The sequence below is a fragment of the Salmo trutta genome, chromosome 30 (genome assembly GCF_901001165.1).
Source record: "Salmo trutta chromosome 30, fSalTru1.1, whole genome shotgun sequence".
NCBI lineage: Eukaryota > Metazoa > Chordata > Actinopteri > Salmoniformes > Salmonidae > Salmo > Salmo trutta.
The window spans coordinates 22,898,764-22,925,776 of NC_042986.1; the positions used below are offsets into that span (position 1 = coordinate 22,898,764).

The 27,013-nt window shown below is 47.1% G+C and overlaps 1 protein-coding gene across 4 annotated transcripts in view; it reads right to left on the bottom strand.

Annotated features, from left to right (window-relative positions):
* Window positions 1–359: 359 nt before the first annotated feature.
* The window catches only part of LOC115168290 (protein SOGA1), an 81,456-nt gene continuing 54,802 nt past the window's right edge, over window positions 360–27,013 (bottom strand). Inside the window, exons 4-14 of one of the 4 annotated variants that reach the window (XM_029723431.1) lie at window positions 24,280–24,342; window positions 20,104–21,450; window positions 18,797–18,910; window positions 16,046–16,174; window positions 15,423–15,653; window positions 14,659–14,814; window positions 14,204–14,371; window positions 4,686–4,940; window positions 3,534–3,607; window positions 1,919–3,419; window positions 360–1,743 (exon numbers count right to left, since the gene is read on the bottom strand). In XM_029723431.1, the coding sequence (XP_029579291.1) occupies window positions 1,591–1,743; window positions 1,919–3,419; window positions 3,534–3,607; window positions 4,686–4,940; window positions 14,204–14,371; window positions 14,659–14,814; window positions 15,423–15,653; window positions 16,046–16,174; window positions 18,797–18,910; window positions 20,104–21,450; window positions 24,280–24,342 (4,191 nt within the window). In that variant the 3' untranslated portion in view covers window positions 360–1,590. Of the gene's footprint in view, window positions 1,744–1,918; window positions 3,420–3,533; window positions 3,608–4,685; window positions 4,941–14,203; window positions 14,372–14,658; window positions 14,815–15,422; window positions 15,654–16,045; window positions 16,175–18,796; window positions 18,914–20,103; window positions 21,451–24,279; window positions 24,343–27,013 lie in introns of all 4 variants that reach the window. The other 3 variants (XM_029723432.1, XM_029723429.1, XM_029723430.1) reach the window with 3 other exon arrangements.

The window sequence follows — 27,013 nt, forward strand, 5'->3', positions numbered from 1 at the left end:
TTTGATGTCTTCACTATTATTCTACAATGTAGAAAATAGTAAAAATAAAGAAAAACCCTTGAATGAGTAGTGTGTCCAAACTTTTGACTGGTACTGTACAATATCTCAAGACGTCAGTGGTGACATGAGAAAAGGAAGGAGCTAACCTTCTGTAGAGGACATTGTGTCCTGTTACATTTAAAGCAGGAGAAAAGAGGTCAGGAACACAGACAGTCGATGGCTGAGGATGAAGGAGAAACACTGTGCCTTCACTATTATGGGAATGCTGCAAAGGCATTCTAGAATGCTGAAAATGAGCATTCTGTGTCTCACACTCACAAACACACAGTGCACGCACGCACACACACTCACACAGTAACTGATTAGCCAGAGTGTAATTGGAATTGTAACGTAACTAAGGAATGCATTGTGTCTCAAAATGGGACAAGTTTGTGTTTTTTCCTGGCAGGGAGTTATCTTTACAGCTGGGTTTAGATCCTCTTATACATCTACATCCTAGAGTTCATACAGTATAGAACACGCAAGAGACAAAACTCATAGGGTCTCAGAGTCTTAACCACCATCCTATCAATGTGTGCCAACAACAGGCAGATTACAAACATTCAAACAACCTTTAGAAAACATAGGATCATCATATCATACGTAACATAAGGACGTAAATATCCTACCCCTTCATTGGATGAAAGTCTTTCAGAAAAACAACAGGGAGGCAGTTGACATAAAAAATGAACATACGTTGATGAGATGTTTTTTTATGGTTGTTGGTTGATAACGGCAAGAGGTGGTTCACAGCAGTAGAATCCTCTGCTTGGTGTTATGGAGGAGGTTTGGACAGAGATCTCCAGATGCTGGGTTGGGAAGGGACTGGTGTTGGCTAGGGAATTGGACTGGGAATAGGATTGGTATTTGGAATGGGAGCAGCTAACAAACCACCTCATATCCCTGTCGGTTGGGAAGAAGATCCCCTTTGTAGAAATCTAGTAGCCCAGTATGTGTTGTCCCTATGCAATTCCAAACATTCCCGGGTAAAGTAGAGTGTTGTGGGTTCTGACATCATATAAGACTGTCTGAATTCCTACGTGGTCGTTTCCACAAACTGTTTGCGTGCAAAATAGCACCCTATTCCCTAAACACTGCATTACATAGGGAGTAGTGTGTCATTACTGTTCCAGTATGTGTGTTGTGTGTGAGGTTGTTGTCCTGCTGGTAGTTGGTAGTGGATCTGGTGCTCAAAGAGGAGATTCTGGTCTTCCTATATCCTTGGCATTAGAATGTGCTGCTTGGGTTGAGTTCCAATTCCAGACATGTGTGTGTGTGACAGTGGTTCTGTGTGGCAGTTTGTGAGGGATTGTGTGTATGTACAGTATGTATGTAGCAGTGTGTTGGTGTAGCCAAGATGTTTGTGTCTACGTTTTGTGACAGTACTGTAGCTTATGTGGCAGTGTGTTGGTGAGGCAGTGTGTGCGCGCGCGTGTGTGTGTGTGTGTGTGTGTGTGTGTGTGTGTGTGTGTGTGTGGCAGTGTGTGTGTGTGTGTGGCAGTGTGTGTGTGTGTGTGTGGCAGTGTGAGCGTCAGCGCTCTCACTGATCGATCACTCATTGCCTGCATCCACTCTCTCCTCCGTTGCCGTGGGAGGCTCCTGGGAGCGGTGCATGCAGTGGCCCAGTGAATGGCGTGTGGCCGAGCGGGAGGGCCGGGCGAAGCAGGAAGTAAGAGACTGGGAGTTGCAATCACACGCTGCATCCTGAGACAGGGAGGAGACATTAAACAGTTATGTTATAATGCAATCCAATGAAAGACAGCTGCTCAAATAATCTGCTTGGATATGATGTCCTGTATGTATGTTTGTGCGTGCGTGCTGTGCGTGCATGTGTGTACCCCTGTCTCTGTGTGTGTGAGTGAGTATGTGTGGGACCTACCTCCATGCTGGAGCTCAAGGTCAGGTCCCTGGCAGTGAGATCGTTAGCAGTGGCCCCCAACTCCTCCCTGGGCATCTGTCTCATGAACCTCTTGTTGACGATCTTGGTGACGCTGTCGTTCCCCACCAGCGAAGCCCCGGAGAGGCACTCAGGCTTGGGCTCATCCATGGCCCCAACCTCCCTCTGCCCTCTCTCCCCTCCCCCAGCCATGGTCGTTCCGGTCCGGCCGCACACGTTCCTGAAAAATTCCTGGAAGGGGCCGTATTTCTGGGCTCCGGTGTCTGGTCCAGGGCCAGAGGGCTTCCCTGCTGCCTGGCGGGCTGGGCTGGCCCCTGGCTCACTCTTCCACAGGGACTCTACGCTGCCGGAGTGTTCCACCACGCTGAACAGGCTGGACAGGCCATCGTTGAGGCCGCTGAGCACGGGGCTGTCCCTGGTGGTGGTGGAACGGGCCCAGGCCGAGCCGCTGGAGGTCGAGGACCGCTGGTGGAGGTTCCACAGGCTGCGGTCTCTGGAAGAAGCTGAGGACAATCCTCCTCCGTCCAGCTTGGAGGAGGAGGCGGAAATGCGTCGCTGTAGCTTGGGGGAGCCGAACTTGGGCGAGCAGCAAGGCCTGTCGATGCGGCTGTGCACCTTATCCAGTGATGAGGAGATGTGGCGCGAGCGGGCCGAGGCCAGCGACGACGAGGGCCTGGGGGACCAGGAGGATTTGGTGTGGAAGCCCCCCACCCCCCGAGACCCGAGCCCGTCCGTCTGCAGCCCCACGCTCACAAACTGGACCGTCTGGGTGGAGCGGCTAGACACCCCCACTGTCTGGCTGCTCGCATCCTTGCTGCACTTCCTCTCCAGAGAGCTGGAGCGGATGGCCTGGCGCACGCAGTTGGTCATCTCCTTCATGTCGTCCGAGAGGTTGGCAGAGATCTCCAGGCCATGGAAGGGCGCCACCCCCGCGCCACCGCTGCTGTTCTCCAGAAGGTCCCTGTGCTGCTTGGACAGAGAGCTCAACCACTGGTCATAGGACGAAGAGGAGGAGGCAGAGGAGGAGGAAGTTTGGCCCTCCAGGGCCAGAGCGTCTGAGGGAGTTGAAGCCCGAGACAGGTGGCCTTGCTGGGCTTGAGGTGTGTCCTGCTTCTCCTTGGCCAGCCGGCTCTCCATACGGCGCATGGTAGGGGGGCTGTAGTAGATGCGGATGCCGGTCTTGTCGGGGGCCGTGTAGCTCCTCTGGATGCTCTCCAGGTCCAGGAAACTGCTGGGGGAGCTGGGGCAGTCCCACGTCTTGAAGGGGGCATCACCCTGCTCCATCAGAGCCATCTCATTGGTCAGGTACTTCCAGTTCTTCCTGGTGAGGTCACCCGGGTCTGTGTGGGTTAGAAGGGGATGGGCCTGGGTGCTGGGCTGGTCCTTCTCTCCCTCCTCATTGGCTGTACCGTTGACCTCCTGATCCGGAAGGAAAGGACAGGCCTCCAGCAGACCCTCCAACATGGACGGGATGGACTTGGTCCTGATAGAAGAAAAATTATATCACTAAACATGATTGTTTTATTATTCAGCTATGACTATACATTTTTCATGATCTTTGAAAAATAGCTTTTTGCACATCAAATACATATGTTACCTTGATAAATTGGTTCCATTTGTAACAACGTCCAGTGCAGTTTTTGTTTCAGGGGTGGTTTTGTAGTGCAGAGACTGTGAGGGAGAAAACAAGGAGACATTGTTAGTTTCCTGTCCAGCCAGTCCGGTAGTTTTATAGGCAATGTTTAATGGAGGACATGAGGATGTGGCCATCATCTAGGAGTTACAGTATTTATCCCTGACAAAGGCCTTGCTGTCCCTGTAATGATGCTGACTCAGGAGCTTTCAGCTCACAGGGAGATGAGCTCACACACACACAAATAAAAACACATATTTCCTCTCAGAGGGGGGGAGGAGGGAGGAAAGAGGAGAGGGGAGGGAGAGGGGGTAGAGGAGGGGAGGGAAGGGAGAAGAGGAAGGATGGGGTGGTTCAAATTAATCCTACTGCTACATGACTGCTGTATTTTGATGAACAATGCAAATGTGACTGACTGACAGAGAAGCAACAGTAGGGCTACGACAGATAGGAGAAAAGAGTAGCGAGAGAAAGAGGCGTCTGTCTGAAATAATGACATGTCCTCTTGTGTGCTTGGCCTCAGTGCTATGTTCCTGTGCCGTTTTCTGACACAATAAGTATTGGAGTGCGAGAGACCTATTTTCCAAGACCAGCCGGTCAGTTTCGGGACAGACTGGATGACAGCCAGACAGACACAGGTAATGAGGCTGTGCTGGTAGAAGAGCCAGTCAGACTATACCACACACACACACACACACACACACACACACACACACACCCTCCAGTGTGGTCTGGCCATGCAGCAGACACACTCATGTTCAGCAGCATGTTGTCTCTCCCTGCATTCCTCCACTGGCCAGTTATCCCTAACCCTCTATGGAAAACACTAAACCACTAGTCACAGAGTACAGTAATGCATACACGCCAACAATGTCCTACCAGTGACATTAACCTTCCATTCCACCCCAACAAAAGACCACACAGAGAAAACAAATAGCCAAAGATGATGAGGAGAAAGGAGGAAAATGAGGATAGTCACTAGACGCTACAAGGGTAGCTAGTGTCACTCTCAGTACTCGCTACATGGCTAAGTTATAATACTAGACCATGCTATAATAGAAGAGTGTAGAGCAGAATATAAGCTTATCAGGACTGAGGTGCCAATAATCCAGTTACCATCTTGCACTGTAGCCTCTGCTCCCACTGGCCCCTCTCCTGACTGAAATGCTCTAGGAGCTCCAGCTTCTCGCGGTTCCAGTTCCTCTCGCCCATCTGCAGCTGCTTGGTCAGGTCCATGACGGCGGCATATGAGTCGGCCAGGAGGTGCTGGTGCTCCTCACGCTCCCTCTTCAGCGCCACCTTCAGGTCGGGAGGTCCTTGGAGGTCCTTCTCCCCCCCGGCCAGGGCAGCAATTCCCGCCTTGATCTCCAGCTGGGGGGAGGGTGACAGAGAGAGGGTTGGTGAGGCTGGTGATTATGTGACACTATGGGGGATGTAGTGCAGGCCATAAGTTCTTGTTCCATGCATGTTTGAGCAGCTAAATTACATTTATATGTGATGATGTAATACCAAAAGTAATGAATCCCCAAATGCTCAACAAACACATCCTACATCTCTCACTGATTAACACACCACATACATTTATTTTCCTTTTTCCATCTCTGAAAACACTAACATTTTTATCTGAATATCTAAACAGACTATTAGCTTTAAGTATTCCTCCCTCTATAAAACGAGACGTGGAACGAGGCACTTAATGAGAAAAGCCCTATAAATAAAGAACAGCAGCAGATGCCACTTGTGTGTGTGTTAATTTTAAGTCATCCTTCCCTTGTTTCTAAGATGGAAGAGAGAACCTGTAAACTCATCAATCAGTCACATTAAAAGACAACAGCTAAAGGCGCCCGCTACGTTTCTCCCATCCTCTCCCTCCTCTCCAATCCCCCCATTAGAATGAATCAAGCAGTGCTTCAAAGCTGAGGCGATTGCTCTTTATTTCTTTTACGAGTCTGTCTCGTTTTTTTTTCTCGCATTTGAAGTCACAGCTTTCGGGGGAGGGAGCCCCATCAATCGCCATGGTGCCTGAGGATGACTGCAGGTTTCTGCCTTATATGGTGCTAATGGAGGAGTCTGGGTGGCCTTTCGGACCACTATGCCATTCATCTCCGACGGCGACGGAAGCGTTGATCTCATCTGATGATGAATATCCATAATGAGTTTTATTGGTGAGGCGTTGCGGGGCTGTGACTTAATGGTTGTCTGCAGGTTTATAGCACAAAGAAAGACATTTGCTCTGAATGCTCCCAATTCACCCCAGATTCCCCCAAAACCACTGAAGACAGATAAGAGTCCCAAATGGCACTATGTTTTAGTGCACTACTTTTGACCAGGGCCCACATAGGCCTCTGCACTATACAGGGAATAGGGTGCCATTTGTGACACAGCCTTCCCTAGAGAACTGTCTGTTGGCATCTGTAGGCATTAGGCCATAAGCCTGGTTCCACAGTGCAACAGCTGCTGGTGCCATGCCATATTGCCAGGATGCCATCCTACTTCTGTGATTGGCTGAGCAGAGCAGGAAGAGATTGGACCCAGCTTTGCCATACAGTTCATTCCTGGGCACCAGCCCAGTGGGTTTACACAATACAAGGGCACAGTAACGGCATAGTTTATAGGGGTGAAGGGGTAAAGGGAGAATAGTAACATTGTGTGTGCCTGAGTGTGTGCGTGCGTGAGTGTGTACGTGCATACTCCGGTGCGTGCATGACTCTCAGGGTGGGGTAACAGATGATGAATAAGTTTCTTAAAGAATAAGAAAAGCAAAATGAATCAAGCTCTGATTATGCCATAAAGGTTAGTCAGTAGATCTGATCTAATAAAATAAATGCAATGCATTTGGGGAATGGGCAAGCTGTTATCTTTTTTGATGGAGGTGGCTGTTATGGTGACCGTATTATTGCCAAACCGGCGATCACGAGTCATGACCACAGTCAAATTCCACATGACCATTTAGTCATGATAACTAGGCTTCTCAAAGCTCTGATGCTGCTGATGGTCATTAGTCACCTACCATACTTGCTAACTGCCTGCTACTCAGCACTCTATTGTCCCTCTAATCACTCTGACATCAATGCAAATATAATCGAATGTCTAATCAAACACTTCATCAGAGCCCATGAGCTCATGTTGTGCAACATTTCTATATGCTATGCAATTGCGTGAGAAAACAGAGTGATGGCCGCTATTAAAAAGAGGAGGATTCTATCAGCTTTCTATAGGCTAGGCCTACTATATTTATTTCTCAACTTTCCTAATTTTAAGCACATTGCTTCTCTTTACAACAGAAGTATAGTCTACCTGGCTGGCATGAAAACTAACCACTGGAAAAGCGTCCTCCATTCGCTATTTTAGCGCATAGATGACATGTATTTTTTTCCCCTGCCTATGTTTCGAGACAGGTGCATGACAATGGTCTATTCTAAATCCAAACAAATTTCACAGATATTATTTAGTATATGTAAAGACAAGATTCAAACAATATTAACCTATGACTTGTGAATGATATATTATCAACGGTGAATGATGCCCAGCTTTTATGCTATAAGGCAAGAAACAGCGCATGCCTTTTTTTAAGTCGCACATCTCATGTAGCTTAGCCCACAGGCCTATATGTTTTGATAAGGTTTGTATCTCAACTAACATGGCCAAATAACTTCTTAAAATGAAGCACATTAATCTGCTTTACAACCGGTGTAGAGCCTAACTGGCATACAGTGTATTCGGAAAGCACTCAGACCCCTTGACTTTTTCCACATTTTGTTACATTACAAACTTATTCTAAAATTGATTAAATAGTTTTCCCCCCTCACCAATATACACACAATATACCATAATGACAAAGCAAAAACAGGTTTTTAGAAATTTTGGCACAGTTATTCATCAATGATCTCTGTACTTTGCTCCATTTATATTTCCCTCGATCCTGAGAAGACTCCCAGTCCCTGCAGCTGAAAAACATCCCCACAGCATGATGCTGCCACTACCATGCTTCAACGTAGGGATGGTGCCAGGTTTCCTCCAGACGTGACGCTTGGCATTCAGGCCAAAGAGTTCAATCTTGGTTTCATCAGACCACGGAATGCTGTTTCTCGCGGTCTGAGAGTCCTTTAGGTGCATTTTGGCAAACTCCAAGCAGGCTGTCATGTGCCTTTTACTGAGGAGTGGGTTCCGTCTGCCACTCTACCATAAAGGCCTGATTGGTGGAGTGCTGCAGAGATGGTTGTCCTTCTGGAAGGTTCTTCCATCTCCACAGAGGAACTCTGGAGCTCTGTCTGAGTGATCATCGGGTTCTTGGTCACCTCCAAGACCAAGGCCCTTCTCCCCCGATTGCTCAGTTTGGCCGGGCGGCCAGCTCTAGGAAGAGTCTTGGTGGATCCAAACTTCTTACATTAAGAATGATGGAGGCCACTGTGTTCTTGGGGACCTTCAATGCTGCAGACATGTTTTGGTACTCTTCCCCAGATCTGTGCCTTGACACAATCCTGTCTCGGAGTTCTATGGACAATTCCTTCGACCTCATGGCTTGGTTTTTGCTATGACATGCACTGTCAACTGTGGGACCTTACATAGACAGGTGTGTGCCTTTCCAAATCATGTCCAATCAATTGAATTTACCACAGGTGGACTCTAATCAAGTTGTAGAAACATCTCAAGGATGATCAATGGAAACAGGATGCACCGGAGCTCAATTTCGAGTCTCATAGCAAAGAGTCTGAATACTTATGTAAATAAGGTATTTCTGTCTTACATTTTTGAATACATTTGCAAACATTTCTAATTACCTGTTTTCGCTTTGTTATTTTGGGGCATTGTGTGTAGATTGATAATATTATTTTTTTTTTTTAAGTATTTTGCCCCTTTTTCTCCCCAATTTTGTGATATCCAATTGGTAGTTAGTCTTGTCCCATCGCTTGTGAGAGAGGCGGTGGTCGAGAGCCGTGCATCCTCCGAAACACAACCCAGCCAAGCCACACTGCTTCTTGACACAATGTCCGCTTAAATCAGAAGCCCACCTTACCAATGTGTCGGAGGAAACACCGTACACCTGACCGCGTCAGCGTGCATTGCATCCGGCCCGACACAGGTGTTGCTAGTGCGCGATGAGACAATAACATCCCTGCCGGCCAAACCTTCCCCTAACCCGGACAACGCTGGGCCAATTGTGCGCCGCTCCATGGGTCTCCCGGTCACGGCCGGATGCGACAGAGCCTGGACTCCAACCAGGATCTCTAGTGGCACAATTAGCACTTAGACCACTGCGCCATTCGGGAGGCATTGATGAGGATTTATATTTAATTATCAATTTTAGAATAAGGCTGTAACGTAACAAAATGTGGAAAAAGTGAAGGGGTCTGAATACTTTCTGAATGCACTGTACATAGGCGATGTGTGAGCTTCACATTTGGGGAAGATAATTCTCCTCAGCAAAATGCAAGGATTACATGCATAACCGCATTTGTGGTCACTTTTGAGAATGATGTTTTCCCACTAATTGATTGCATTTTGGAACATTCACACTTTTAGCCAGCCAATTGCTGTGTGCATTGCTGCGCTTATAATGTGAAAAAATTGCCTAATAGTTTATCAACATTTTAAGCTAAATGTTCTGATCTGTTGCATCAGCCTCATTGCCTTTAAACTTATTTTTTTATGCTAGTGGTTGTATTAATTTGGGATCTATTGCATCTCACAACTGTACCTGTCACGCCCAGATCTGTTTCACCTGTCCTTGTGCTTTCTTATTTTGTTGCCTTACAACCTGGAATTAAAATGGATTTTTGGGGGTTTTGTATAATTTGATTTACACAACATGCCTACCACTTTGAAGATGCAAAATATTTTTATTGTGAAACAAACAAGAAATAAGACAAAAAAGCTGAACTTGAGCGTGCATAACTATTTACCCCCCAAAGTCAATACTTTGTAGAGTCAACTTTTGCACCAATTACAGCTGCAAGTCTCTTGGGGTATGTCTCTATAAGCTTGGCACATCTAGCCACTGGGATTTTTGCCTGTTCTTCAAGACAAAACTGCTCCAGCTCCTTCAAGTTGGATGGGTTCCACTGGTGTAAAGCAATATTTAAGTCATACCACAGATTCTCAATTGGATTGAGGTCTGGGGTTTGACTAGGCCATTCCAAGACATTTAAATGTTTCACCTTAAACCACTGGAGTGTTGCATTAGCAGTATACTTAGGGTCATTGTCCTGCTGGAATGTGAACCTCTGTCCCAGTCTCAAATCTCTGGAAGACTGAAACAGTTTTCCCTCAAGAATTTCCCTGTATTTAGCGCCATCCATCATTCCTTCAATTCTGACCAGTTTCCCAGTCCCTGCCGATGAAAAACATCCCCACAGCATGATGCTGCCACCACCATGCTTCACTGTGGGGATGGCGTTCTCGGGGTGATGAGAGGTGTTAGGTTTGTGCCAGACATAGCATTTTCCTTGATGGCCAGAAAGCAAAATTTTAGTCTCATCTAACCAGAGTACCTTCTTCCATATGTTTGGGGAGTCTCCCACATGCCGTTTGGCGAACACCAAACATGATTGCTTATTTTTTTCTTTAAGCAATGTCTCTTTTCTGGCTACTCTTCCGTAAAGCCCAGCTCTGTGGAGTATACGGCTTAAAGTGGTCCTATGGACAGATACTCCAATCTCCGCTGTGGAGCTTTGCAGCTCCTTCAGGGCACTGCGTTCATCCACCTCTGGCCTGCTCGCCTCCCTACCTCTGAGGAAGCACAGTTCCCGCTCAGCCCAGTCAAAACTGTTCGCTGCTCTGGCACCCCAATGGTGGAACAAGCTCCCTCACGATGCCAGGACAGCGGAGTCAATCACCACCTTCCGGAGACACCTGAAACCCCACCTCTTTAAGGAATACCTGGGATAAGATAAAGTAATCCTTCTAACCCCCCCCCCCCCCCTTTAAAAGATGTAGATGCACTATTGTAAAGTGGTTGTTCTACTGGATATTATAGGTGAATGCACAAATTTGTAAGTCGCTCTGGATAAGAGCGTCTGCTAAATGACTTAAATGTAAATGTAAATGTTATCTTTGGTCTCTTTGTTGCCTCTCTGATTAATGCCCTCCTTGTCTGGTCCGTGAGTTTTGGTGGGCGGCCCTCTCTTGGCAGGTTTGTTGTGGTGCCATATTCTTTCCATTTTTTAATAATGGATTTAAATGGTGCTCCGTGGGATGTTCAAAGTTTCAGATATTTTTTTATAACCCAACCCTGATCTGTCCTTCTCCACAACTTTGTCCCTGTTTGGAGAGCTCCTTGTTCTTCATGGTGCCACTTGCTTCGTTAGTGGTGTTGCAGACTCTGGGGCCTTTCAGAACAGGTGTATATATACTGAGATGGTGTGACAGATTATGTGACACTTAGATTGCACGCAGGTGGACTTTATTTAACTAATCAAGTGACTTCTTAAGGTAATTGGTTCCACCAGATCTTATTCAGGTGCTTCATAACAAAGGGGGTGAATACATATGCACCCACCACTTTCCGTTTTATATTTTTTAGCATTTTTTTAAACAAGTTATTTTTTTCATTTCACCTCACCAATTTGGACTATTTCGTGTATGTCAATTACATGAAATCCAAATAAAAATCAATTTAAATTACAGGTTGTAATGCAACAAAATAGGAAAAACACCAAGGGGGTGAATACTTTTGCAAGGCACTGTAACCCCTGGGTATTTATACCTGTGTTTTCTGTCTGTCTGTGTCAGTTTGTCTTGTTTGTTCAAGCCTACCAGCATTTTGTGTCTCAGCTCCTGTTTTTTCCAGTATCTCTTTTCTCGCCCTCCTGGTTTTGACCCCTGCCTGTCCTGACTCCGAGCCCGCCTGCCTGACCACTCTGCCTGCCCCTGAGCCTGGCTGCCGTCCTGTACCTTTGCCCCTACGCTGGATTACAGACCTTCGCCTCACCTGACCCTGGGCCTGCCTGCCTGCAGTCCTGTACCTTGACCCCACTTCTCTGGATTATCGACCCCTGCCTACATTGACCTGTCTTTTGCCTGCCCCTGTTGTTACAATAAACATTGTTACTTCTACACAGTCTGCACTTGGGTCTTCCCTGAAACCTGATAGTCTGGTACTATGTTTGGGCTCCCGAGTGGCGCAGCGGTCTAAGGCACTGCATCTCAGTGTTTGAGGTGTCACTACAGACACCCTGGTTCGATTCCAGGCTGTATCACAACCAGCCATGATTGGGAGTCCCTAACCTTTATTTAACTACAATGACGGCCTACCCGGCCAAACCCGGATGACGCAGGGCCAATTGTGCGCCGCCCCATGGGACTCCCAATCACGACCGGTTGTGATACAGCTTGGAATCATACCAGGGTCTGTAGTGACGCCTCTTGCACTGAGATGCAGTGCCTTAGACAGCTGCGCCACTCAGAAAGAGAGTCAACGCTTTGATTATGGCCATGATTCATACAGGTGACGCCTTTTTAAAGTGTTTCAACTGAATTACATTGTCATCTGGGTTTTCTGGTGATACACAAACAAAACACAAATCAGGATTCTAACCCGGAGTAAAATCTAGACTTCACCGAAGGCTACAGACTGAGTCATGCTCCTACAGTCCATGTAGGCCATTATTTCATCAGGAAATATCAATGAAAAAAATAAGTTAGTTGTGTCCAGTTTAATAAAGGTGTAGAACCAATGCACAAGAAGCCCCCTTTCCTGTCTACTCAACCCTCCCTTTCCCTCTCTCCCTCCCACCCTGACACACAACACATTACTACTGCCAGAGAGGAGAGAGACAAAAGCCTCTACGGTGGATACAGGAGGAGGAAGGAGGGGGGATGGATGAATGAAAAAGCCTGGCCCAGGTTGTAAATTGTGACCCAGTTATGGTGTAGCTGTGTTGGCGCCTCCAGGAAAGGATCCCCATGGCACAGTGCTGCTCTCAGGGCAGGCATCCATTTAGCTGTGCCCTTACAGACCCATGGAGGAGGGACTGCAGAGGGAAGGAACAGTCTGACAGGACCAAGGAAACATGCTTCAAACTCTCTCTATTTCTTCTGTACTGTACCTCTCTCTCTCTTGCGCTCGCTCTCCCTCTGTATATTTCCCTGTATATTTCCCATTATCTCTCTCTCGCTTTCTCTCTCTCTGTTTATTCCCCACTCAATTCAATTTAAGGGCTTTATTGGCATGGTAAACATATGTCAACATTGCCAAAGCAAGTGAAGTAGATAATATACAAAAGTGAAATAAACAATACAAATGAACAGTAAACATTACACTCACAGAAGTTCCAAAAGAATAAAGACATTTTAAATGTCATATTATGTATATATACAGTGTTGTAACGATGTGCAAATAGTGAAAGTACAAAAGGGAAAATAAATCAAACATAAATATGGTGTTTGTTCTTCACTGGTTGCCCTTTTCTTGTGGCGACAGGTCACAAATCTTGCTGCTGTGATGGCACACTGTGGGGTCTCTCTCTCTCTATCCCCCCTCTCATTATTCCTCTCCATCTCTTCCTCTCTTAATTCCTTTTCTCTTTTTGCCTTCTATTTCCCCACTGGTCTGATAATATCTACATTATTTCGGTGTAATGTGGGGACCTGTCTCAAACCCTGTTCATTTGAGTCATTACGGAGGATGCTGTTATGAGAGTGTCTCAGGTTCCGAGTAGTCTGTATATTAACCTCATCTCTCACTGCCAGGTACCTCTCTCGCATGCAGGCACGCACACAGACGCGCACACACACACACACACACACACACACACACACACACACACACACACACACACACAAAGTGAACAGAGGTCTGGGGGAAAAGTAGACAGCCAAACTAAACCCCAGACAGATAGATAGGCACGAATCCACCACCTCAGGATATCAGCAGTTTCAAGCCATTTGTCAACATGAGTATTGGTGATTAAATGAATACCCAGTGACTGATTCATACTTCTGATCATCTGTAACATAGCTCCCCGCAGCTCGGCAGCCTTTCTCAGTAAATTGTAACAAATGACAGGTCATGTCATCCTTTATGAATGGGTAACTTGATCTTCGTACAGCTTCAGAGGGTGCTCTCCTGCATGCTGAATGAAGACCTTTCTCATTTATAACTAGAAAATCCCACTTAATGGTCGTACAATCAATGTCGTTGCCTCAGACATCCAGGTAGCCAATAGGAGAAATGATTGGGGCCCAGTAGGTATATAGCATGTCTGACTGATCAGGCAAGAGTCTTTATTCTACCTCCAACTAGATCCTAACCCTGATGACCAGGGTCCTATTATCAGCCTTCTATATCCAGTAGTCTGTGATACCTGGCTGGTATAACGGCTGATGTATTACCCTCCCAGGGATGCTTTATGCTAAGCCTCTTAGATAATGGTCAGCCAGGGAACGTGACAAATGTGAAATCCATTGGTCTGTAAGCTACATAATAGATTGGCCTCTGAACTAGCAAAATAAGGTTTTTAGTTGGTTTTAGGTAAACAATGGGTTTGAAACTATAACTATACAACAGAGGGTTTCTATAGACTACCTAGCACAATACCATGACAGCCAGTGTACCCATGAGGGTGAAGTCAAATTTCCATTCTAGTAATTATATTTCTATGCTAGTTGCGCCATTCTAAGTGGTGTGGTCTTACCTGGGTAATGAGGCTCTTGAGCTCTGTCCTCTCCACCTCCCAGGAGGCCTTAGCGCGGGCAAACTGCTGGGTCAGTTCCTGAGAGCCCTGGCGCTCCTCTCGCAGCTCTCCACTCAGATCCTGGAGCGCTCCCTTCAGGTCCGCCAGCGTGCTGCTCACGCCGCTCGTCTAGGCCACGGACAGGATGGAGAATCAGTGAATGACCTCTCAACGTCATAGAAATGAACATGACATTTGAGAAGATCTCCATGTCATGCATTTGATCAATAACTGCTGTTTCCTGTGTGTTGTCAGGGTTGTTTTCAGTAGACACTAAACAGAAAGAACCGACTGAAACCGAGAGGAACTACCTGAACTTGTCCAATAACAAAGGCTTCTTTTTGTTTTCTGTAGCAAAACATTTTTGCAACGATGTGCACTAATGAATATGACCCAGGTGTGACCTGTTCCTGCACCTGTGTGTAGCTCTTCTCCAGCACACAGAGCTCCTTGGAGATGGTGGGGCAGAGGTGCTGCTCCTCTGCGGAGGTCATCTTGTTGTCTCCCTGTTGGGGGTGGGCGGCCAGACTCTCCTCCTCCAGCAGCAGGTACAGGTCCTTCAGGCTGTTCACCTGTAGGGACATACACAGCAAATTATTAGTCAGCCAAATTTCTTAAACAGCTCATTTATTTGATTTAACCCAGTAAATTGACTGAGAACACATTCTCATTTACAGCAACAACCTGGGGAACAGTTACAGGATGAACTAACCAATTGTAAGCTGGGGATGATTAGGTGACCGTGATGGTATGAGGTCCAGATCGTGAATTTAGCCAGGACACCAGGGTTAACACCCCTACTCTTACAATAAGTGCCATGGGATCTTTAGTGACCACAGAGAGTCAGGACACCTGTTTAACATCCCATCCAAATGACAGCACCCTACACAGGGCAACGTCCCCAATCACTGCCCTGGGGCATTTGGATATTTAAAAGCAAGTAGACCAGAGGAGAGGGTGTCTCCTACTAACCCTCTAACACTACTTCCAGCAGCATCTGGTCTCCCATCCAGGGACCAACCAGGACAAACCAACGCTTAGTTTCAGAAGCAAGGCAGCAGTGAGATGCAGGGTGGTATGCTGCTGGCTAACGGGGATAAAATAAAATCAACCAACCAAACTACTATGCCACAGCTAAGTGGCTGATTCAAAGGGAGAGGGTGGCTAGTCAGTCCCGTACCTCCAAGACATCCTTGGCCTCCGTGTCCAGCTTGCGTCCCAGCCGCCACTGTTTGAGGAAGCAGCGCAGCTTGAGGCTGAGCAGCAGTAGGGTCTGCTTGAGCTGCTGGGACTCCTGCAACATCAGGTTCCTCTCTTGGCTCCAGAACTTCTGCTGCAGCCGCGTCTGCAGACTCAGACTCTGTAGCTGGAAGTCCCTTCTCGTCAGGGCCTTCTGGTGCTCCTCCTGCAGCTGCAGACAGAGGGAGAGACAAACACACGCAGGCAGGCACGCGTACACACACACATAGAGAGAGAGGAGACAGGCCAGTCAGTGGGCTACAGGGGCTCACAGTGCCAGTGTTGTTATGATAAGGGATAAGGGATTAGGTGCAGCACCGTTTATGGCGTTTGCTTTAGCAGAGTTTGCTTTAGCTGTTTGCTAAGTGGGTGAATGCATGTATATAATAAACTGCTGTTGTTGTACATATCATAGTAGTGATACCATAATGTTCTCAGGTGTGGTGCATACTCTGTATCAGCATTGACAAGACGTTACAGTAACAATGCTCTGTGCGGTTTAGAAGGGTTTGGCTGTAGTCAGTGTTGTGTACATAGATATAGAACAGTTTGATGATTGTGTACCTGTGTGAATGTCTGTGAGCTGCTGTGGGTGGGGTCTCTGTGATCCTGTCTCTCCACAGTCAGTTCCTCCTGCGTCCTGCAAGCATTCTCCCTCGCCTCCAACAGAAGGGCCTGCAGCTCACTGATCTGCTGAGGGAGGGAGGGAGCAAGCGAGAGAGCGATACACCATTATAGCTAGATTACAATACACTCTGCAATGCTATATCACCCTGTAAAGTGTAAAGCATACCACACCACTTCCCACAACTGAAAAATATCCTCAATTGATAACTCTACTCCAAACAGGGAACAACAATCCAACCTTATGTCACACAGTTAAAGATATACATCACACTCACACACCCACACTGGGCCCCATGGTCCAACAAATACACCTCATCTTTAGTACCGTCACATTTGGCCGTTGAGTGAGAGGAGTTACTGTTCCCCTTAGTGTTCTTCTTCCTCACTTCTCGCTAACCGTGGTGGGGGCCACCCCAGCCTACCGTTAGCACTAACCTACGAAATGCTACTCAAATGGCCTCCGTTCTAACGACAGGCACAAGACCAGCCACTCAAGCTTTTCATTATCACTCAGCGCCCAGCATTTTTTTCCTTCACCAATTAGTGTGTAGAATTTGATAAGGTGGGACAATGGGGGTGTTTTGTGGAAGACTGAAATACCCTGAGGGGCATTAATAGACTCTGAAGGTTTAAAAAGAAACATTATTCCATTATCCAATATCCACTGTGTCATAATGTTCCATGGATATCTGTGTTTAAATGGCACTTTAAGACTACTGGTTGCTGCTGTGTTTTGAGGTACAATAACAACCTTTACGTTTTGTCCCAAGATTCTCTGAGGGCTTTGAAAGATAAGTGAAAATACAATTGTATTATTTTAATGTTAGCTTATTTAGATGTTGCATTGCTGGAATCATTTATTTTTTATTTATTTTTCACCAACCATTATTCTTTGTAAAAAAAGAAAGTTGTACACTCAATATCTACTCACAATCTACTACAATCTACTTGGTTATTTACTAGGGATAACATCTTGGCAGTATGCCCTCCCAACAACTCTACCCTCACTGTGTATTCTGAGAGAGTCCCTGCCAGTGCAAGTCCCAACTGCACTATGGCACTGTAACTCAGTATTACTCAGCCAGTCACAAATTGATTTGCAGGAGATTTTTTATATAATTTACACCGTAGCCCACTTCTGCATTTCTCCCCCTTTCTCCTTCTCCTCAGCAGCCTCTGTAAGTGACTTCTGACACCCTCATTTTCTCACCAAAGGGATCCAAGGAGTAAGAGTGAAGGGAGCTCAATTTCAGCTGCTAAACCTTTCAATTTCCTCACATTCCAATGCATATTCGCCTCATAGACCATAACAATTGTATAAAAGGCTTACATTCCACAGCCAAGCCTTAGACACAGACTCCATGCATATAAATGGATAACCTGCTGTCAGTTTTCAGTGCCTTTCACAGCATTATATCAGTCTTACTGTCCTGCAGAAGAATCTTCGATTTAAGTTGCTTTCTGAGCAGGATATAGTACCCTATTTTTAACATTACACAGTTACTCTGAAAGGGTTGGTTGGTGGTAATGGACACAAGAGGCACCACACAGTGGGGAGAGACCAGGGCCGTATTCTTTAGGCACTTTGAGGGGAAAACTGACTAAAACGGGGAGGGACTACCTGAAAAACGTTTTGAAACTATGTTCCCTAATGAATAGGACCCAGAACACAGTCACCCTGATGGACCCCAGGTTCCCACCAACATCCATGTCCATACATCAACCCTGTCACACTCCTATCGACCGACCCTGTCTCTACAGACACACAGAGTACTCAGGCAGTCTGCATGTGATAACGTCGCCTGGCGTACGGCCAAGGTGTTATTGCCTGCCTGTCCTATCCCCTGTCCTATCCCCTGTCCTTTCCTCCTTCCCTCACCGGAGCGGGTCCTGATCTCCCCGGACCTGGCAGCCTCATCATTGATCACTGAGCGGGGAGAGGAGCAGGGTGGATGATAATGTGTAGAAGCCAACAGTAGTTTGTGATGCAGAGGTTACTGAGAGAGACACAGGGTGAATTACTCGGCCTACTTATTTCAAACACGTCACCCACAAGCTGATTTAATGTGGCCCGCTGAATGCTATCATAGTTAACCGCCTACTATGATTATATTACTCTATATTTCGAGAATGTGTTTAATTCTGGAGATACAGAGAAATCAACTGAGGTATTGAACCTTTAATAACCAGCCTACTGACAGCAACAATGAGGTTCTCTAGTTCTCACAGTTAGGGAGTGTGTGTTCAGATGACTAACTGATTATGTGCTACAGTAGAGCCCAGAGAAAAACCTTCCCTTTCATGACTCTCATATTATAAAACCAACATTGTATATCCTGTAACAGGAGAGCGGGCTGTGGCAATTGTTTTGCTCTCTGCTCTATTCATCGCTTCTGCAGTTGCCCCTCCCTCACAGCCCAGGTTTCCAAGGAGACCTGCTACGGAAAGGTCAAACGAACACTGAGCAGCAGACACTTCCTCTGCTCACTTCAAGAGCTGATGTCATTGTGTTTACTGCAGCGTGATTCTATCACATGAAAGAACGAGGGAAGCGAGCCTAAAGACAGCCTAAACCGCATGTTTGGGCCATCAAGGAGTGCACAGTGTGTGTGTGTGTGTGTGTGTGTGTGTGTGTGTGTGTTTGTGCATGCATGTGTGTATTTTGACTGTTCTATAGCAGTGACCTACCAGGGCTGTATCCGTCTCCTGTTTAACCTGGTTCTTGTTGCTGTGAATGTGGCTGTCACCCTCCTCCTCCTCCTGACCTTTCACTTCGCGCTCTGATTGGTCCCTAAAGTCGGGCTGCTGCATGCATGGGCAAGTTAATGAATAAAAATGAAACAAAATAATAAAAAGAGGGAAAGAGGAACAGAGGAAAGGGAAGGAAGAAGATGAGGGGAGACATATGGTAAGGAGGGAGGGAATCGAAAACAAAACAATACAACCAAAATGGAAGATCCGTAAGACACATTGAAAATAAAAAATGAACCTCACAGGACAAATAAAAGTATGTAAAGGAAAAACAGCTTTGTCAGAGTGGCGTAGGACAGAGTGGAGAACAGAACCAAAACAATGATGAGAAGTACGAGCGACGGCTGGAGGGTTGGGGGATGAGGGTGGGAGTGAAGGACAGTAAGAGGAGAGTGTAGGAGAGGGGATTAACATAATCAAAGGAGTGAAAGAAGAGAGAGGAAGAAAGGGAAAGGGAAACAAGTGAAGAAAGCGGTGGTCATGGTGCCCATGCAGTGAGAGGGGGGAGATGGAGGGACGGGGTGAGAGAGGGAGAGACGGGGTGAGAGAGGGAGAGACGGGGTGAGAGAGGGAGAGACGGGGTGAGAGAGGGAGAGACGGGGTGAGAGAGGGAGAGACGGGGTGAGAGAGGGAGAGACGGGGTGAGAGAGGGAAGGACGGGGTGAGAGAAGGAGAGACGGGGTGAGAGGGGGAGGGAGAGAGTGAGGGATGGGGTGAGAGAGTGAGGGACGGGGTGAGAGAAGGAGAGACGGGGTGAGAGAGAGAGGGATGAGGTCAGAGGGGGAGGGCGAGGGAGAGATGGGGGGAGAGAGCGGATGGGGTTGGGACTCAGTAGGCCTCTAATGGAGCTTAACTCTAAGCATAGAACCAACTTTACTAGAGTGCATTTACTTGGATATGCAAATTGTATTTTGATGTGTGTAAATAGATGGTGGGTTATGGTTTCTATGATTTCTTTATCATTCTAGTTGTCATGCAGCACAGTGGTGGCTCCATTTGAGCCCTGAGCTCTATGTAGCATCTATAACAGGTTATAAGGCATCAAAGCAGCATGCGTGTCATGTCATGTGTGCCGGCAGCATTCTGTGCCAGGGAGAAACCATAGTGTGAGCTGGGAAGGGGTGGGAGCAAACGGAACAGAAATAATAGCCTTTCTACAAAAAAGGAGCATATGAAAGAAAAGGAAATAAACATAATCAATAATAAATGAGTGGTGGGAAGAGGAGGAGGGTGTTCATTCTTACCTTCTGCCCTGCAGTGATCTCACCTGCCTGGTCGTCTGGAGGGCAGGGGTGTGAGGCAGAGGGCGCATCCACCACGGAGTCTCCAGCTTCGGACAGTAGAGGCAGGGGGGATGCCCCCTCCACCTGCTCCCTCCCAGGAGGGCCACTGCCAAGGCTCTCCACTCGCTTCACGAAGGCCTGGAGCTGGGTGTGCAGCGCTCGCAGCCTGCCCGTCAGAGCCTCCACCAGGGGCAGGTCCTGGAGCTCCGAGGGTTGGGACTGCTGGCTCTTTTCTGGGACACAGGGCTCTGCAGTCTCCCCGGAGGAGTTGGAGGAGATCTTGCGGTAGAGGGAGAGGGAGGGGCAGTTGGAATCGGAAGCGGTCAGCAGCTGGATGGCTGTAGAGATGAGGCGGGCCTGGTCCCTCATTGCCAGCAGGGCCTCATGGTCCTTCAGCCCCAGGGGGACGTTACCGTGCAGGTGAATGGGAACCCCCGTGGACGTATTCTTCTCCTTCTCCTCCAGGGGCTTGTTCTCCCCTCCGATGGGGCCTTCCCGGCACGCTTGGCTGGGGAGGCACTCGGCCGAGTCCCCTGCCTCAGCGTCGGTCTCCAGGGTGGGCCTAGAAGAGCTGTGGTAGGAGGCCAGGTCGCAGCGCTGCAGGTTGGACAGCAACACACGGTTCTCGTACTGGAGCTTCTTCACTTTGCCACTCAGCTCCCCGATCTGGAGCCTGGCGGCCTGCAGCAGCTCCTCATGGGGGGCCTCGGTGCTGATGAGAGCTCCCCCACCATGACCGTCCTCCAGGAGAGAGATGGACGAGGAGTCATCCTGGTTTGGGTCCAACGTCAGCGGCAGCTCCGACTTGTAGCGGTTGATCTCATTCATCAGCAGCTTGTTCTGCTCCTCCATCTCCAGCAGCGAGCGCCGTAGCAGCTCCGCTTCCTCCTCCACAAACTGCAGGTGCCTCTGGAGCTCCATCACGTTATCCAGACCTCCTCCGCCAGGGCCTCCCATGCCTCCCACCCCCAGCCCTGGAGGCAGCTCCTGGCCCTTCATGTCGTCCATCTCGGCCCGTAGGCCACGGTTCTCCACCTCCAGTTCCACGATGCGCCGGCTCAGCAGGTTGGCTTCCTCCTCCACCAGCTTCAGGTGAACTCTAACCTCGGCCTCGCGGGTGTGGGGTGAGTCGTTGACCTCCTCCACGGTGAGTGACGCGTCCACATCGCCGTAGACCGAGCGGTACTTGGCCAGCTCCTCCTGCATGGCCTCGCTGTCCTTGGCCATCTTGGTCAGCTTCTTGCACATGAGCACGGACTCTTCCTTGGCAAAATGGAGCTGGCACTTGAGGTCAGAGTTGTCCTCCTGCTGGCCCCAGAGAGGCACAGAGACAGGCTGTTAGGAACACTGACAACACACTGACTCACTCACACACATAATGACAATATATCCTCTCACATATCACAAAGAGAGAGACCGAGAGAGAAAGATTGTGAGGCCAAAATTACAAATAAAAAAAAAACGAATTGTGTGGGAGTTTCTTTCTGGCTTGAACTCATCTGACATCCTCATATTAACCCCTTCAAATATTTAGAGCAATGCAAAGCTATGGATTTTTGGGGGGCAAAGTGGGATAGGTTGATGCAACACTGGGGAGTCATGCATACTATATTACAGTGTAATGTGTGCTAGCTGGGGGCATTGAGGTACATTGGTGTATTTATAAAAGACATAAGCCATTTTGAATATTAAACACCCGCTATTATTTAACCACTGACTGAAAATGGTGAAGGCCCACTAAATAATGTGTTGTGTACTTTATTGGCGATGGGGCTATTTCCCAGAACATCACAGTCTGGAGAGGGTTTACACCATTTACGGTATGTCACAGTAGCACTCCAATAATATTACATTTACATTTTAGTCATTTAGCAGACGCTCTTATCCAGAGCGACTTACAGTAGTGAATGCATACATTTCATACATTTTTTCCTCCGTGCTGGTCCCCCGTGGGAATTGAACCCACAACCCTGGCGTTGCAAACACCATGCTCTACCAACTGAGCCACACGAGACCTATGATATTAAGCATTAACCTCATGCCCACAGAAATGGAGGAAGAGAGCGCGAGAGACAGAGCGAGACAGAGCGAACACTGGGCACTATGGAACACACATTTTTTACTATCTCATTCTGGAATATAGGTCTGCCTTTGGATTAAAGAGCAGGAACCCAGACTTCGTCAAATAAATTAGCATCCTACAAGAAACATGGATAGAGGAGATGGACCCGCTGGTTGCCCTCTAAGTTACAGCGAGCTGTTAGTCCCATCCACCAAACTACCAGGTGTGAAACAAGAAAAAAGACTCAGGGTGTAAGCTAATTTGGTATAGAGAACACCTAACCCACTCTATCAAATTAATCAAAACAGGAACATTTTAGATTTGGCTAGAAATAAATAAGGAAATAATCTCAATAGAGGAAAATATACTCCTGTATTCTACCTAAGGTGCCTTCGGAAAGTATTCAGACCCCTTGACTTTTTCCACATTTTGTTAGGTTACAGCCTTATTCTAAAATTGATTAAATTGTTTCTGTTCCTCATCAATCTACACACAATACCCCATAATGACAAAGCAAAAACACATTTTTAGAAATGATTGCTAATTTATGAAAAACAAAAAACTGAAATAACACATTTACATAAGTATTCAGACCCTTTACTCAGTACATCGTTGAGGCTCCTTTGGCAGCGATTACAGCCTCGAGTCTCCTTGGATATGATGCTACAAGCTTGGCACACCTGTACTTGGTGAGTTTCTCCCATTCTTCTCTGCAGATCCTCTCCAGCTCTGTCAGGTTGAATGGGGAGCGTTGCTGTACAGCTATTTTCAGGTCTCTCCAGAGATGTTCGATCGGGTTCAAGTCCGGGCTCTGGTTGGGCCACTCAAGGACATTCAGAGACGTGTCCCGAAGCCACTCCTGCATTGTCTTGGCTGTGTGCTTAGGGTCAATGTCCTGTTGGAAGGTGAACCTTCGCCCAGTCTGAGGTCCTGAGCACTCAGACTGGGTGCTCAAGGAGGAACTCTGGAACTCTGTCAGAACTGACCATCGGGTTCTTGGTCACCTCCCTGACCAAGACCCTTTTCCCCCGATTGCTCAGTTTGGTTGGGCTGCCAGCTCTAAGAAGAGTCTTGCTGGTTCCAAATTTCTTTAACTTAAGAATGATGGCGGTCACAGTGTTCATAGGGACCTTCAATGCTGCAGACATTTTTTGGTACCCTTCCCCAGATCTGTGCCTCGACACAATCCTGTCTCAGATCGCTACGGACAATTCCTTCGACCTCATGGCTTAGGTTTTGCTCTGAGATGCACTGTCAACTGTGCGACCTTATATAGACAGGTGTGTGCCTTTCTAAATCATGTCTAATCAATTGAATTTACCACAGGTGGACTCCAATCAAGTTGTAGAAACATCTCAAGGATGATCAATGGAAACAGGATGCACCAATTTCGAGTCTCATAGCAAAGGGTCTGAATACTTATGTAAATAAGGTATTCATGTTTTTATATTTTTTATAAATTTACAAAAAAAAAATTGCATTATGGGGTATTGTGTGTAGATTGATGATTAAAACAATATATTTTTACAATAAGGCTGTAACGTAACAACATTTGTAAAAAGGGAAGGGGTCTGAATAGATTCCGAATGCACTGTATTTTCCCTTTCATACTTCTTTTAAAACTTTTGTGTGTAATGTTTCATGTTCATTTTTGATTGTTCATTTCCCTTGTTTATTTCCCATTTGTTTATGGTCTATTTCACTTGCTTTGGCAATGTAAACATATGTTTCGTTTTGAATTGAGAGAGAGAGGAATGTGCACAGTCTGAGCTGGTTATGTCAAACTAGTAATACTGTATGTTGTGCTGTCTGTGAATCATCTCCCCCATCAACTGCCTCCCCAACTCCCACTATGGACTAAATTGTGAAAGCGAGAACAATCAGTGTAACTGTAATACTTTAGTACTGACTTTGGGTTCAATAGCTGAGGTAAGAATCAGAGGTGAGCGTCTGGCGACAAAATGCTGCAGCTGCAGTCTGTTTCTTTGGTTGATTTGTTTGCAAATCTATATGAGATTTTCCCTTTGACTGTTCAATGTAGAAAAAAATCGAAGGTTTTTGTTGGTCTAAGTTACCTGGACAGATGGCTTCTTCTCTGGCTTGTTGTTTGGCCGAGCGCCTCTCTTCTTCAGAGAGTTCTGGAAATAGAGAGAAACACATAAAATTGACAATAATTAGTATCAATCAATCAATGAAATTATATTTCCATAGCCCTTTCAATAACAACGTTTGTCACAAAGTGCTTTTACAGTAACCCGACCTAATGTTAGGCCCTAGACCCCCAAAGAGCTAGCACCAGCACATTGGCCAAGGTGTTATACAACATAATAATACTACCTTGACTCTATAACCCCCCCACCCCCCCAGGCCTGCCCTTTCACCCAGTTTATCATCACCATGGAGATGTTTATCCCCACAGTGACACCAATAGGGGTGTGGAGCTACAGTTGACTGCATTTGTACTATGTAAACAGAGAGTATAAGATAAAGAGGGGGAGAGGGAGAGAAAAAAGAAAGAGGGAGATGAGGGAGAGGGAAGGAGGATAGGGAGAGAAAGGGGATGGAGAGAGAGAGAGGAGTGTGAGAGACAAGGGAAAGGATAGAGAGAGAACGAGAGAGAGGAGAGAGAAAGATGAAAGAGTTGAAGAGAAAGAGAGGGAGAGAGCGGGATAGAGGAGAGAGAGAACGCGAGAGAGGGAAGGATAGAGAGAAAAAATGTGTGTAAACTGAGACGAGACAATAAAGAGAACATGAGCACTGTTGCTAATGACAGCCAGCCCCTCCCCCTGGTCACCTGGGCTTCAGTACACTGAGCTAGATCCTAATAGATCCTCATTCCTACCAGAGTCCTGAGAGATCACACACACAACACGCACGCAGACAGACGAGCTGCAGAACAGGCTTATCTCAAGCTTATCTCGCTAAGGCGTTTCCATGGAAACTGACTACTTTCTCCGCACTGAGCTGACTGGTGAAAAAAGCAGGGATATCCAGTCCACTCTGCTGTGTCTTATTCAATCAAGCTGAAAACATACAAGACCCTGCTACCACAGGACAGTATATAGCCTTTATATATAGCCCCCCCCCCCCCCCCCCCCCACACACACACACACACACACACACACACACACCATCCAGAACCAATTCGCCCAGTGGAAAAAGCTATCTGGAGAGCAGCGTAACTAGACTGGATTTAAAGTGGTGCTGGTACAGCATAAAGAGCAGCATCCAGTCCAATCTTAGCCCCCCTTTTGTGTTTGCTGACAGTGTCACACAGTTTAGCTGAGAACCTTTTTAATGGTGCTAAACTTCACTGTGGAATCAATGGTGTGGAGAGATAATGGAACTATCGATCTGGACACATATCGACCAACTTTGGGACACTTTTCCGTTTTGTTTCGACCATTGGTTTCATCAGGCCAGCTGTAACAGTCTCGCTATGACAAGTGACAGGGATGTAGAGGTGTCACTGTGACAGGCAAGTCAACACTATTCTAAAACAGAGCTAAACCACAATACCTATTCATCATCTATAAATCCCCTTTATGTCCCCTAAACCTATTTTGTTATCTGTATCAAATATCAATAACTTTCACACTTCCCCCTCATCCTCCCCTCCTCCCCTCCCACACTATATCTCTCCCAGTGTGTCCCAAATGGCACCCAATTCCCCATGTTTCGCCCTATGGGCCCTGGTCAAGGGTAGTGCAATTTATAGGGGACAGGGTGGCATTTGGGACACTGCCCTGCTCTGCGATCTCCCGTCCCGAAAAGAACCAGACAAAATTCCACCCACTCTGCCAAGTTGATGTAATCGTCCGGCTCTCTCTGTACAACAGCTACGTGTCATCCAGAACACAAGGTCACTCACACAAACAATGCAGTAAAACACTGAGAGAATACTGGGACAACGTTAGGGAGATGAGCTTTGAAATGAGGTTTCTGTATGTAAAATGGTGCCACCCTAGGCCTGCCTGTCTCATGCCTTTACACACTCATACACAGTGTACAGTTAAAGACACACACACACACGCACAGAGATGCACGCACGCACACACGCACAGAGATGTACGCACGCACGCATGCACACACACACGATGTACGCATGCACACACACCCTATCATCAGCAAAAGAAGCATTGAAAAGCATGTGCCTGTGTTATCTGATGCCATGGTCCTGTGGGTGCCTGTCAACAGGTTGTAACTCTAGATGTGTGGGCTGGGTAACCTGAGGTCTGGAGGGGGTAGGTGGGTCAAATCATCCCTGGCTGGATGTCTCTCTCCTGGGAGAGGGAGGTAGAGATGTGTGGACCTGGCCATCAGGCCGACACACGTATGCCTACTACAGCTCTGCTAGGTTCGGCTTGGCTTGGTTTGGCCCTATAGTGTAACTCAGCCATAAGTCATCTTCCCTCGACCTGACTGGACTTAGGAAATAATGCCTGGTGGACAGGAAATAACTGAGACGTTGTCATGCCTTTGTCATGGATGAGGAACCATGCCGGCATCCTTTCTTACACAACCTCTCAGTCCACAGCTGGGAAAGACACACTGTGTAATGGGCTCAACAATGATTGTTAAGAATGGACATCATCTCAACATTCCCGTGGGTTTGTTATGGATCTGTGTGTGCGGAGCGGCTAACCTTTTACTGCAGTGGGCTAAATCAGGGTCACATCAGAGTGTTTCTTGGTAGTCTTAAGCAAATCTACTTTGAAACAAAAGTATACACCTCACACACATGGTTATGGGCTTAAAGAAAAAATATATATTTTCACATTTGAGTCATTTATCAGAGGCTCTTAACCA